The following is an 11,925-nucleotide window of genomic DNA, read 5'->3' as shown; positions in this document are numbered from 1 at the left end:
GGTTTCAAATAATGCATGATAAAACTGTCCTGGTGGTTTCATGGGTGTTGGTTACTTTAACTCTTTTTAAGGCAAACAAAAGCAAGAGCTAAGCTTTAGGCAGAGTTTTGCTCTGATGTGGCTCTTCCAGCTTAAGTTTTTCATTCACAACAACACCTAGGTGTTTTAACTTGTATTTGCTGCTTGGGAGGCCAGTGCATTTCACATTACGGACCCTTTTTTACTACCCAGTGAAACACTTGTTTTTGTTTTTTTGCTTAATGTAAGGACAAGGTCCATTTTTTATGGTGTATTCTGTGCTAGATTCAAGAGCTATGTAGGTGGTTTAATTTTCTAGTTTTCTTCTATATTAACTGTTAAATTTTAGGTAGAAGGCCGCCTGTCATCAGCAAACAAGACCATTTCTTACACATATGATCTCGTATAGATGTTATGAAAAATCATTAATAGAAAAAAAAAAAAATAAAACTGGTCCCGATGTTCTGAGCCTTGTGAAACACCTCTGATTACTAGCATAAGCTAGACTGAACTGGCCTTTTCTAACTCCGTTTGAGTGTAGTTTCCTTAAGTTCCACAATTTGTTTTTCCGATCATTTGATGTTAGCTAGTGAGTGCAGATTGTCAGAATGCCTAAATTTTGGAACTTCTAGCCCAGTATCTATATCATGTACCTAGCAATCGGATCTTAAGCTAGCTAAGGTCAAGGTAAATAAATCTAGTGACCAGTATTGCCAATTTCAATATTGTCCTATTTATGACCGTGTTCAGTTAGGTATATTATTGAGCAAGGTTGTTGATTATTCCAGTAAATAAATCCATGCTGCTTGTCCAGTTATTAGTTGATTTCTGTTGTATGTATGTTTTTTTTAAAATAAAAGTCTAGTAAAGTACGCGATTTTTTCACAATGAGTTTAGAACACCGAGAGGTAATAAAGTGATTGGATCTAGTAGTTAATAATTTTTGGGGCCACCTTGGTTTCAAATTTCGGATAGATTTTTTGCCTATTTTTTCAATTTTGTTAGGAAGATTATAATAATAATAAAATAAAGACATTTGAAAAAATAATCATACACTTTTTATACAAAATAGCAATTTATTTCACAATATATAAATATACTTTATAGAAAATGTCACCAAATATGTTTACTTTATGCAAAATACATTAAACTGACAAAATATCAAAAGACTAGAGCTGTCTCCATTGCTTCTGGATAATATTCTAAACTACAACTATCACAGGTACTTAAATATTTTACATTTTTTACTAATTAAGCTACCTTTACTTAAACAATAGTTACGAGAAAATATAACCTGACTAACATGTCTAGGTCTTCCCTGCTTATTATTTACCACGATAACACAACGCTTGTCTAAAACTCATGGAATCATTTTTCTGGGCATTGGCATTGCGTACAGTCTTTCATTACCTCTTGAAAATCCTCTATTTGAAGGGTCATCTCAAAAAAGTGAAATTTTGAATGGATTTTTCGGGACGCAGCCTTCAAAATTTCATGCGAGTTCACTCCTGGACCTAATGAAAACCAAACATTATATTAATATTTTTTTCAGAAAATTAAACTAATACATAGCCTACACTACACTATACTAAGCTACATTAGTTCTTATTACAGTAACTCAGTCTAATTAATGTTCCACATTTAATTTATACAAAACTTATAATTTGAAAGAACACAAATCCTCTGCACTCATGAATTTTTACAATACTGCGAGAGCCAGCTAGCGTGAAACTGTGGAGCATATATGTTAGCAGTGCTGCTACCCCCCTCCCCACAACCACCTAAAACCCTCTTGTGGCGGGACCCACGTAGTCAGTAAACAAACGGACGGGACGCCATTGCTTAGCCTGGGGGCCTGTCGTATCACCAAGACTCACTCGTAAAAGTGGGTGGCCTGTTAAGTTTTGATACCAGTTTCAATATTCTTTGGTTGAAATTTTGTTAAAAGTTAAGCACTACATTTGTTTGGCATTGACTGTACCACATGCTATAGCATGGAGTGGAGGTGGAACAGTTGTTTACGCGACAAGCTCTAGGCAAGGTTCACACTGGGTGGCTCCTTCAGTAACTTATGATATGATCTACTAAATATTTACTGACCGATAACAAGACTGTTCAATAACACAAAATAAATTCAATCTGCATTGAAAGCCAAAATACAAGTTCCCATATTTGCACAGTTTATATTGAATTTTAATAAAATACAAGATAAGACAAGACCTGTTTTGTCCGCCACACTTATTATCACGTAAATGCAACATTACCCAAGTTTCGGGTACACAGAAGTTTTTATGCAGCCATTTCAACTTGACATCAAAGAATGTGATTATGAGATACCAAACATCAAAAATCGGATAATCTAGTATTACATGAAAAGAAGTGTGACGGACAAACAGATGTTGGAACCTTATTTATTCATTCTAATCACTTTTGGAGAAAAAAAGTAAACAAGTTATACTGAAGGATAGAACATAAATAGAGATTAGGAAATTAACTGGTTATAACATAAAAACATCTCTTGTTTACTTCTTGCTGGGTTCTTACCCTGTTTATTATAAATATTTGTTACTTATCTCTAATTACAGTGTAAAGGTGTAGGCATATAGATATAAAGTGTATAATGACTATGTATTTTAGTGATTGTATGAAATTGATTCTTGATATTTTCACATATCTTATCCAATCAGGGATATGGATATAGAAATGCAGAAACTTTGATACTTCATTCCTTATACAAAAAGAAGAAAAGTTATGTTGATTAAAAAACATAAGTACTCAAATTGTTTGCATGTGGGTTACAGCCCAATGAAAAATGTTACTAGGAGTTTAGCTATTCCCTTGATATGCAGGTCATATTGACTTTTTACATCAATGCTACTAAAGGATGTGAAGTTGTGCTTTCTTTGACCTGAAAAATGAATAAAAACACACCCAAGAATTGTAAGTTGTAGTCAGAGTAAAACAAACATTTTTGCAATTGACCAACAATAACTTTGTTAGTGCACAAATAAACAGATACTATTTTAAAATAAATTTTTTACCATTTAGCCCTGAAAATAATATCAATAAAGTGTTCAATTTAACTACCTTTTATTCAATTTAGTGCCAAAGTAGAAATCTATGTAATAACAATTAGACTAAAATGAAGTAAATAACGTTCATAAAGAAAATTAGTCCATCGACATTAATGCCTGTATAAATGTATAAATGTTTTTTTTTATACAATGCCTTCTGAACTTTTACAGATTACTTAAAATGTTTTCTTTTAGTTCAGGAGGACCATGACTGACTTAAGATTTTAAGCCCGACTTCTGGTGGACCTTCCCCAATATGATGAAAAAATAAGATATTTATGTTTGTTAACAACAAAATAAAATTGTGTAATTAATGGTCTTAATATCTATTTTTTTACACTCATGTAAACTTTTTTTTTTCAAAATTTACTTAAATTTCATTACCTTTACCAGACATATTATGGAAAAAGATTTGATTTGTAATAAAAACGAGTTATGCTAAGGACTCACTGATGGCCAGGTGAGCCGCCAGGGCGGTCTTGTCCAAGCTGAGAGCCCAGATACGAAGATTGTGTACTCTCTGCACCCCATCTATACTGAGGAAAGTATTTAGGACATCATTAAAGTCCACTCCTCTCGGCATGCCTACGCAAAAATCATCAAAGTATAAATCTCAGCCCTTTAATCCATCTTTAAAAGCAATGGATTCACTTTACAAATAGCAATCACATTTTTTTCAATCAATTTCGGCATTATAAAAATCAAAATAATGATTTTTAATTTAATCAATTATATGGGACGACTTCAGCTGTTGCATGCAGTCCATAGTACACTACCGGTTTTATAAAAAATTCATTTAGTCAAATCTGCTTACAACAATTGTAATGGTATACCTTAGCTGCAAAGCACACCTCAAGTTTTGTACACGCTGCAAGGTCAACATTTTCATGTGATAAAATCTGTTAGACCACTCCACTCAGAATTGCTCCAAAAATAAATCCCAAATAACTAACTATGTAATGTGTTTTGGTCTCATGTGAAATAAAATATTTATTTCTTTCCGCACATAAATTATAGTTGAAGACTACTCTAATTTGCTGCTATATACTTGGATTAGTCAAGAGTTGTACCATAAATGTCTAATGTAAACCTTTTTTTTTCAAATTTTCAACTAGTATTCTCTTAAAATTTGCCACTGTATAAATTTGAACACTTGAAAAGATTGCTCAATAGATAGTGAAGTTTCTAAGTTCATTATTGCTTATTATGTATTTCAATTGACAATATTTGCTAATGAGTATTTCCTTGATAGACAAAATTTCAACTCCTAAAAATGTTTAAAGGGTTAGTTAAAACAACGTTTCTACCACAATATCATTAAGTTATCCAATTAAGTCATATTCAGTAAATTAGTTTTTTTTTCATGAGAAATCTCCATTGATATGTGACTTGTGACAAATTCATCTAATCATGATCTGATGATGTAATCTGTAATCAAACCCAGAATTGTGTATTATTATCACGTAAGTACCAACGACATGGATCTAGGGTTCAAAAAAGTTTAAAAAAGTTGACAGTATAACTATTTTTCAAATTATGCTACAATGTTACAATTACTACTTTAATTTTCAATATTTGAAGCTATGTAGTTTGAAATTAATTGAGAAATGCACCTTTATATTAGTAATATCTGTGTGTATAGATATAATTTGCCTTAAAAACTTATCTCTATTTTAAACAGATTAACAAATTTTGGGTTTCCTAATATTATAGTCGTTATTTGGTTCAATAAAACTTAATAACTTTTGTAACGATAATTTTTACATTTCCTTCGATTTTATATCCTTTAAATCAATAGTTTGTGTCCAGTTTTGTAGATAATGATCAACAAAACCTTAATTTTTACAATACACACTAAAAGGGATGTGCATCTTGGTACTTTATATCTTGAGAGAGATCCTTTCATATCCTAATTAAAAGAAAAAAAAAAAAAAATCTTATGGAACTTCCTATCGACTTATACTAATGAAAAAACCCTATAACAGATCAATTATTACATAACCTACAAAACAGTTTATCGTTTAACAGACCACCAATCGTAGCAGACTGTGAGTCTCAGCAAGTTCGTAACATTTATAATTGGATTAAACAACTTACCCTCCATTAGGACGTTGAGTGTATCCCTCAGAATTGCCATAGTGGTACATAACACTATGATCGAAAACAAGAATGTGCAAATTGGATCAACAATACTCCAATCTGGCTGTAAACATAAACACAGTGTCAGTCAATATGCAAATTGGATCAACAATACTCCAGTCTGGCTGGTAAACATAAACAGTGTCAGTCAATGTGCAAATTGGATCAACAATACTCCAGTCTGGCTGTAAACATAAACACAGTGTCAGTCAATGTGCAAATTGGATCAACAATACTCCAGTCTGGCTGTAAACATAAACACAGTGTCAGTCAATGTGCAAATTGGATCAACAATACTCCAGTCTGGCTGTAAACATAAAACACAGTGTCAGTCCAATGTGCAAATTGGATCAACAATACTCCAGTCTGGCTGTAAACATAAACACAGTGTCAGTCAATGTGCAAAATTTAAATTGGCTGTAAACATAAAGGACAGTGTCAGTCAATGTTGTGCCTAATGGGAATCAATAAATACGTCCAGACTGGCTAAAATATAAACACAGGAGTCAAGTGCAAATTGACCAACAATACTCCAGTCTGGCTGTAAACATAAAGACAGTGTCAGTCAATGTGCAAATTAAGATCAATAATACTCCAGTCTATGGCTGTAAATATAAACACAGGATGTAGTCAATGAGCAAATTGGATCAACAATACTTCCAGTCTGGCTGTAAACATAAAGACAGTGTCAGTCAATGTGTCAAATTGGATCAACGATACTCCAGTCTGGCTGTGAATATAAACACAGTGTCGTCAATGTTGCAAATTAGTTCAACAATATCTCCAGTCTGGCTTTAAACATAAAACAAGTGTCATTCAATGTGCAAATTGGCATCACGATACTTCCAGTTGGTGTAAACATAAAACAGTGTCAGTGCAATGTGCAAATTGGATAAAACAAATACTCCAGTCTGGCTGTAAACCATAAACACTGTGTCAGTCAATGTGCAAATTAGATCAACAAGGTGCAGTAATGCAAATTATAAACAAGAATACTTGACCAAAATTGAGGCAGTGTTGCCTTATCACTGGACCATCAGCTGTAATCCACTATCACTGGATATGGTTACATACTGTCTACTTGAAAGGATAACAGGATTTCGGATATTTACCATCATTATAGTTACAAAAGGTATAACACAACGTTTCGAGGATTGGAATCTATCCTCTGTCGTCAATTTCCAATCCTCGAAACATTGTGTTTATATATTATCCTTTCAAGACCTTCCATCATCAATAACCAAACTTAAAAAGGAAACTGTCTACTTTATTATACATGTCGTCTGTGGATGAGATGAAATCAAATGTATGTATATTTGTTTACAGTAACAGCTGATGATATTTCTTTATTGCAAAATATGATGAGAGAGATCAGTCATTTTCCATTCACATAAACTGGCAAACATTACAGTGTTGGGCGAGGGTTGTAGGAGGGGAGGGGGAGAGATTCAGACACAACAGCCAACATCAGACTGTTTTTGTGTGGACTGCTCCATCTTACTTTTTTGCATAATTGTTCATAAAATCTTTTTGCTTTTGCGACCTTAAAAACACTAAATACAGTAGACTATCTCGAACATGACATTCAATAGCACAACTTTATCCACAACACCATGCATTTTTCTAAACACATTGAAATTGCTATAACACTTAATGTAAATATAATACAACACTACAGGTACTATTAAAAAGCTGTAAACATTGTTCCATTTTTCATTAAACGTACATTAGTTTAGATGTTCGACACCGATGAACATGCCTGCTGCATATTGATCATAACACCAGAGTTATGGACATTTGTTTTTAAATTTTACAACACAGTTTTTCCAACATAAATATATTAAAGTCCTCAGTAAAAAAGTAGAAATTTCAAGAAAAGTTGTGCAGTCAAAACATTTTTGTCATCCTTTCATATATATATAAAAAGGTTGTTGCCAGGAGCAACAAACAACTGATAATTCTCAACTATGAACATGTTTGGTGCTCCCGGCTTGTATAAGCGATATGCTTTCATGCTTGACTTATTGTGTTGGTAGATTTCTATGAAAAAAGTACCGTTGGAATTGCAATAAAATTCTCCAAATAGTTGGTATCTAGTACATGTATTTATAACTATACTGGTTCTTTTTACTTGATTTCAGCAACTTTCATCAACAGATGCCATTTTGTTAATATTAAAAGAAAATAACACAATTATTTTTTTTTCTCTCTATCCCTACTCAAACCTAGGTGCCTAATTTTGGTTTCTTTAGTTTTACAAGTTTTAGATATAATAATTTGTTAATAAAAAATAAAAAAATGGCGGCTAATAGCTAAACGAAGTGGACACTGGAAAAAGTTATTCTTCATTTTTAGCTTAAAATCACACACAGAATTTGAAAATACGTAGCCAGCTCAACCTTTTTGTCACACTCTGTATATTGGGTATATTCCAGTTATATCCCTCCTCTTGAGAAAAGAAAAATAATATGTATATTAATACTACCAGACAAGTGTATCCAATATGTAGAATTTACCATTATTAAATATGTGTATTAAGTTATGTGCTGTATTCATATAATGCACATCACTTATACAAGTCCTTCAATAGTTAAAAAAAAACTAGCCAAGATTTGGAAAACAGGATCCTGTAAACGAGCAGATAAAATTTAGCATTAAACTATGTTTTAGTAATAAAAATAATCAGAATCAGAATCACTGAAGATTTCTTCCAACCTGTAAACCTGAGAATACTCTAACAGTTAAATAATAGTACAAATAATCTACTTACGTAAAAGTATATAACAAGGGCAGCGACGAATACACCAAAACTTTGTAAGAAGTCACCAACAACGTGTATAAACGCAGCCCGTACATTAATGTTTTCTGATTCACCATGAACTATGACCAATGACTACCTTCCCTTCCCCCTCCATGTGTGGTGTCCATGTTGATGGAGCGTTATAGGCCACATTCTGAAAACATCAACAATATGTTAAAATACAATAGACCTTCATTTCATTCCAACACCAATATATAAAGAATGTTGTGACAAATAATGAATAAAATCAAAGGAAATGCATAATATGTATTTAGAAAGTCACAATATGGTATGTAAATTTGTTGAATCTGTAATAGCTTAAGTACAAGTTTAAAATACTGAATACCCCATTTAAAGCAAAATGATTATTAAAAGAAGCCTATATCTGAAACATAGTACCAAATTTTCGGTTGATTTTTATGTACTATTTGTTTTTAACCTCAGGCCCCTCATTAGAACCATTAAAATCCTGGAACCCTAATTAAATAACAGAGTTTTTTATCTCTTCAGATTAACATGACTCCTGATTCCAGACGCTGCACTAAGAACAAGTGAATCTGGAGCTAAACTCAACATTCACATTGAATCAACCCTTCCCATCATTGATACGTTATATGTTACTAAACTGATTTCACAAACAACAAAACAAAACCATTGAGTGATTGCGATTGAAGCCGCCATACTTTACATTCATTATATAACAATTAGGAGTCAACTACTAAATGCTGATGCCAAATTTGGCAGCCATTCTGTATGTAAGCTCATTCCTCGTTGACTATTGCAATTCTCTAGAAAATTATTTTCAGTAAGAGTCATTTCCAGGTTCTGAATGGTATCTGAGCATTTACCAGATCAACTATTCCATGGCTTGAAGAGCCTGGAGTTTTGAATCAACTTGCATTCAATGTATTGCCAATTTTCGATTTCAATGGGTGGCCCATTTTTTTCATGTGTTTTTTAATATTTTTATTTATTTATTTTTAAAAATTTTGACATCCAGCATGATACCATTTTCTCACATGACCTGTGCATTTTATACCAGAGGACTTAACTCCAATATTGCATGTACCACAAGGATACCTAGCAGGCACTTATAATTCATGAGTTGAAATAGTGTTGGTCGGTTAAAGGGATAAAAATTTACTTGCCAAAAATAGTTGTAAGCAAGTGAGGATGTAAATGTTAGTGTTGTACTGTAGTAAGGTATTTATTACGGCCAACTGAGTGAGGTAGGTCAGTGGTGGCAAATGGAATGTGCTGGGTTGTCAATATCAGCAGTTGTTGACACTATTGGACCTTCATTGCTGCCATAATCCTTTATTTTTAGACTGAAGAGTTTCTAGAAGAGTAAACTAAAAGTGCTTACTGTACACGCAGACCTGTTTTCCCCTTATGTATCTGTAACCTAAATAGATAACGACAATAGATTCTTAATAGGTCCGGAAAACGATCAGAATACAAAAAGTAAACAACTACATCAAGGGAGATAGCAGCTGGCCAGGCACTTTGAATGGAGTTTACACTTTATTTAATCTTAATCGATTTGGGACGACAAACCACTATACCTGTCACATGGGTACCTGCACTTAAACATGCAAGGCACAACAAAATTGGCCTCGCATTATTTTAAAAATGTCCCTTGACTTGGTGGAACAAGGTCAAGAATTACATTTTCAAGTATGAGAGAGAGTTTTCAAACCTCCAGTAAAGAATACAATAAGAAAAGACACATGAACTGGAATAAATTTACTCGGAACATAAAGACTGTGAAAAAACTAGCGTTTTTGCACACCTGTTATTACTGTTCTGGCGACTTATGAGAATGACAGCGACAGATGAACTGCTGGTGGTTTGACAGTGGATTTTTCCAAACAACAATTTGGAAGAACCACTTGCTCTCAAACTGCAATAACCAGTCACCTTGCTTATCAACAAGTTTCCCCCTGATGCTGGGAGCTGGAATCTTATTCATTGAATTAACAAAGGGATAAATCACAAAAATAAACCTACTTTGACTGATTATGATAAAGGCTTTTTGAGGATTCTTCATTCCTCCAATTTGATTTTAAGAGAAGAGGTTTTACAAGGCTTATATGTTCAGCCTATGGGTTATGCGTTCGTGGATCAAAATATCCATAGAACACTTTGTAAAACCAAAATAAATGAAATTTCATCACCATTACTGGCAGCTATCTGTGGAACAATCATAATTGTAACAAACTCAGTGGTCCTCCAGAAGTTATTATGGAATGGCTTTAAACCACATGATGAATTTATTCACTGATCTAAAATACAATATTTTGTCAAAGTATCCGCAAGCTCACAACAGACCATCAATCGTTTGTTTGTTAGAGATCAACCACATGCAGCCTGAGACCTCTATCTTCACTTCACAACCACTGTCATCAACCATAACTACAGAACCTAGGACCACAAGGAGACAAGGAAGATGGCCCTAACATCAAGATCATCTTGATTTCCAATTCCAAACAACACTTGGAAGCAGTGTCTGGTGAAAGTGAGGTGAATCATGGGCAATAATGGTGATCAGTGATTTTTGTGTCATCTTTTTTCAGGTTTTAAAACTAAACTATTTATGACAATGAAAACTGTTCTGCATATAGATATAATGAGTTTGCGAATGCTTTATTGATCTGGCTCATAATAAGTGCACTATTAAGTTCAAATAACAGTAAATCCATTTTACACTATCAGGGATTAAAAACTACCAACATATTAAAATAATATCTGAAACCAATATGCAAAACTAAATTCCCCCCAAAATAAACAAAATTTTGACAGACATTCAACTTCAAGAAAACCAGTTAAAAATATTACAATTCCAAAATTGTTTCCAACACTTATCATCACGTATTAATATACCTTAAAAATTAATTTAGAAGAAATCCAACCAGATGTAGTAGAAACAATATCTGGAACATAAAATGACTGAAGCAGAAAATCCTGTATCTAAATATTCCAAATGTATAAAATATGTTTCAATTTTTTACAAGGTCTATCTTTTTTCAAAAACTTGGTGGTGGTGTATTTGAACTTAAGTTAGAAGTAACATTAAAAGTAAAAAATTATTAATTCCTGAAGTCCAAGATCTTACAGCCGAAAAAGAATTTGAAATGTTGCTTATCAGAAAGTTAACTGTAAATACATTTTCATTTATTTTAGCATGTATTTTATAGATCCCCAAAAAAGACAGCAAGGGCTATACTTGTAAATCTTTTCTAGGTAGACTTGATTTTTGTTTTAATGTAATACATTAAATGATAAATTCAAGAATATTCATTCAATAGCACGAAGATTATTATAACATCAATGTGTTGAACTAATACAAAGACAATCACATATAGGAACTCTTGTTAGTATTCTTAAATTCTTCTATAACTTAGTTTATATAAAGTAAATTTTTCCCTACTAGAGTTACCAGTCCGAGTCAAGAAAACCAGGCATAGATAACTTCCCTCACTGAATATTAATCATACTAAGAAATTAAAAACATCTGGCCTTCATAAACATGTATAGATTCAGTACAGGCATGATGGGCAAATTGTTTTTGAAATAGATATTTTTGGTTGTAACAACAATACTCTTACATTCTGTGTGACATTCAAAAGGTATTGTAGAAAGTTTTCATAAAACATAACACAGATTTATTTTTAGAAGGCTATAGGCCTAGTGAAAATTGTTAGACAGTTTTACACCCAGGTCTAGTGGCGTAGAAACTAAGTAAGGTGGATGATTTCTTTAACTCAATATTTGGTTCATGTTTTTTGAAAATTAGCTTTCCCTAAATTATTATCTGTTGAAAAAGAAGGAAAAGACCTAAATAAGTTGGATTTCAGATGATGTAACAGTATTAAAAAGGAAAAAAATTGCGGC

The 11,925-nt window shown here is 32.8% G+C and overlaps 1 protein-coding gene across 1 annotated transcript; it reads right to left on the bottom strand.

Moving 5' to 3' along the window:
* Positions 1–1,074: 1,074 nt before the first annotated feature.
* LOC124374796 (zinc transporter 2-like) lies at positions 1,075–10,444 on the bottom strand. The gene is made up of 5 exons (XM_046832946.1): positions 10,363–10,444; positions 8,002–8,111; positions 5,190–5,295; positions 3,543–3,677; positions 1,075–1,532 (listed from the first exon to the last, which is right to left on the bottom strand). The coding sequence occupies exons 1-5, from the start codon at positions 10,442–10,444 to the stop codon at positions 1,387–1,389; spliced, it is 579 nt and encodes a 192-aa protein (XP_046688902.1). The 3' UTR covers positions 1,075–1,386.
* Positions 10,445–11,925: the final 1,481 nt, after the last annotated feature.

This window comes from Homalodisca vitripennis, unplaced genomic scaffold, assembly GCF_021130785.1.
Source record: "Homalodisca vitripennis isolate AUS2020 unplaced genomic scaffold, UT_GWSS_2.1 ScUCBcl_10169;HRSCAF=18930, whole genome shotgun sequence".
Classification (NCBI taxonomy): Eukaryota; Metazoa; Arthropoda; class Insecta; order Hemiptera; family Cicadellidae; genus Homalodisca; species Homalodisca vitripennis.
Note: the sequence above shows the minus strand (reverse complement) of the source record. Positions and strands in the feature narration are given on the sequence as shown.

What these genes read in the sequence shown, in the direction of transcription:
- LOC124374796 (XM_046832946.1), bottom strand. Translation starts at nt 10,444, where the DNA reads ATGGTTGATGACAGTGGTTGTGAAGTGAAGATAGAGGTCTCAGGCTGC. An exon ending in TAACAAACAAACGATTGATG is followed by an intron (nt 8,112 to 10,362) that starts GTCTGTTGTGAG and finishes CATTGGTCATAG; the next exon opens with TTCATGGTGAATCAGAAAAC. An exon ending in CCCTTGTTATATACTTTTAC is followed by an intron (nt 5,296 to 8,001) that starts GTAAGTAGATTA and finishes TTATGTTTACAG; the next exon opens with CCAGATTGGAGTATTGTTGA.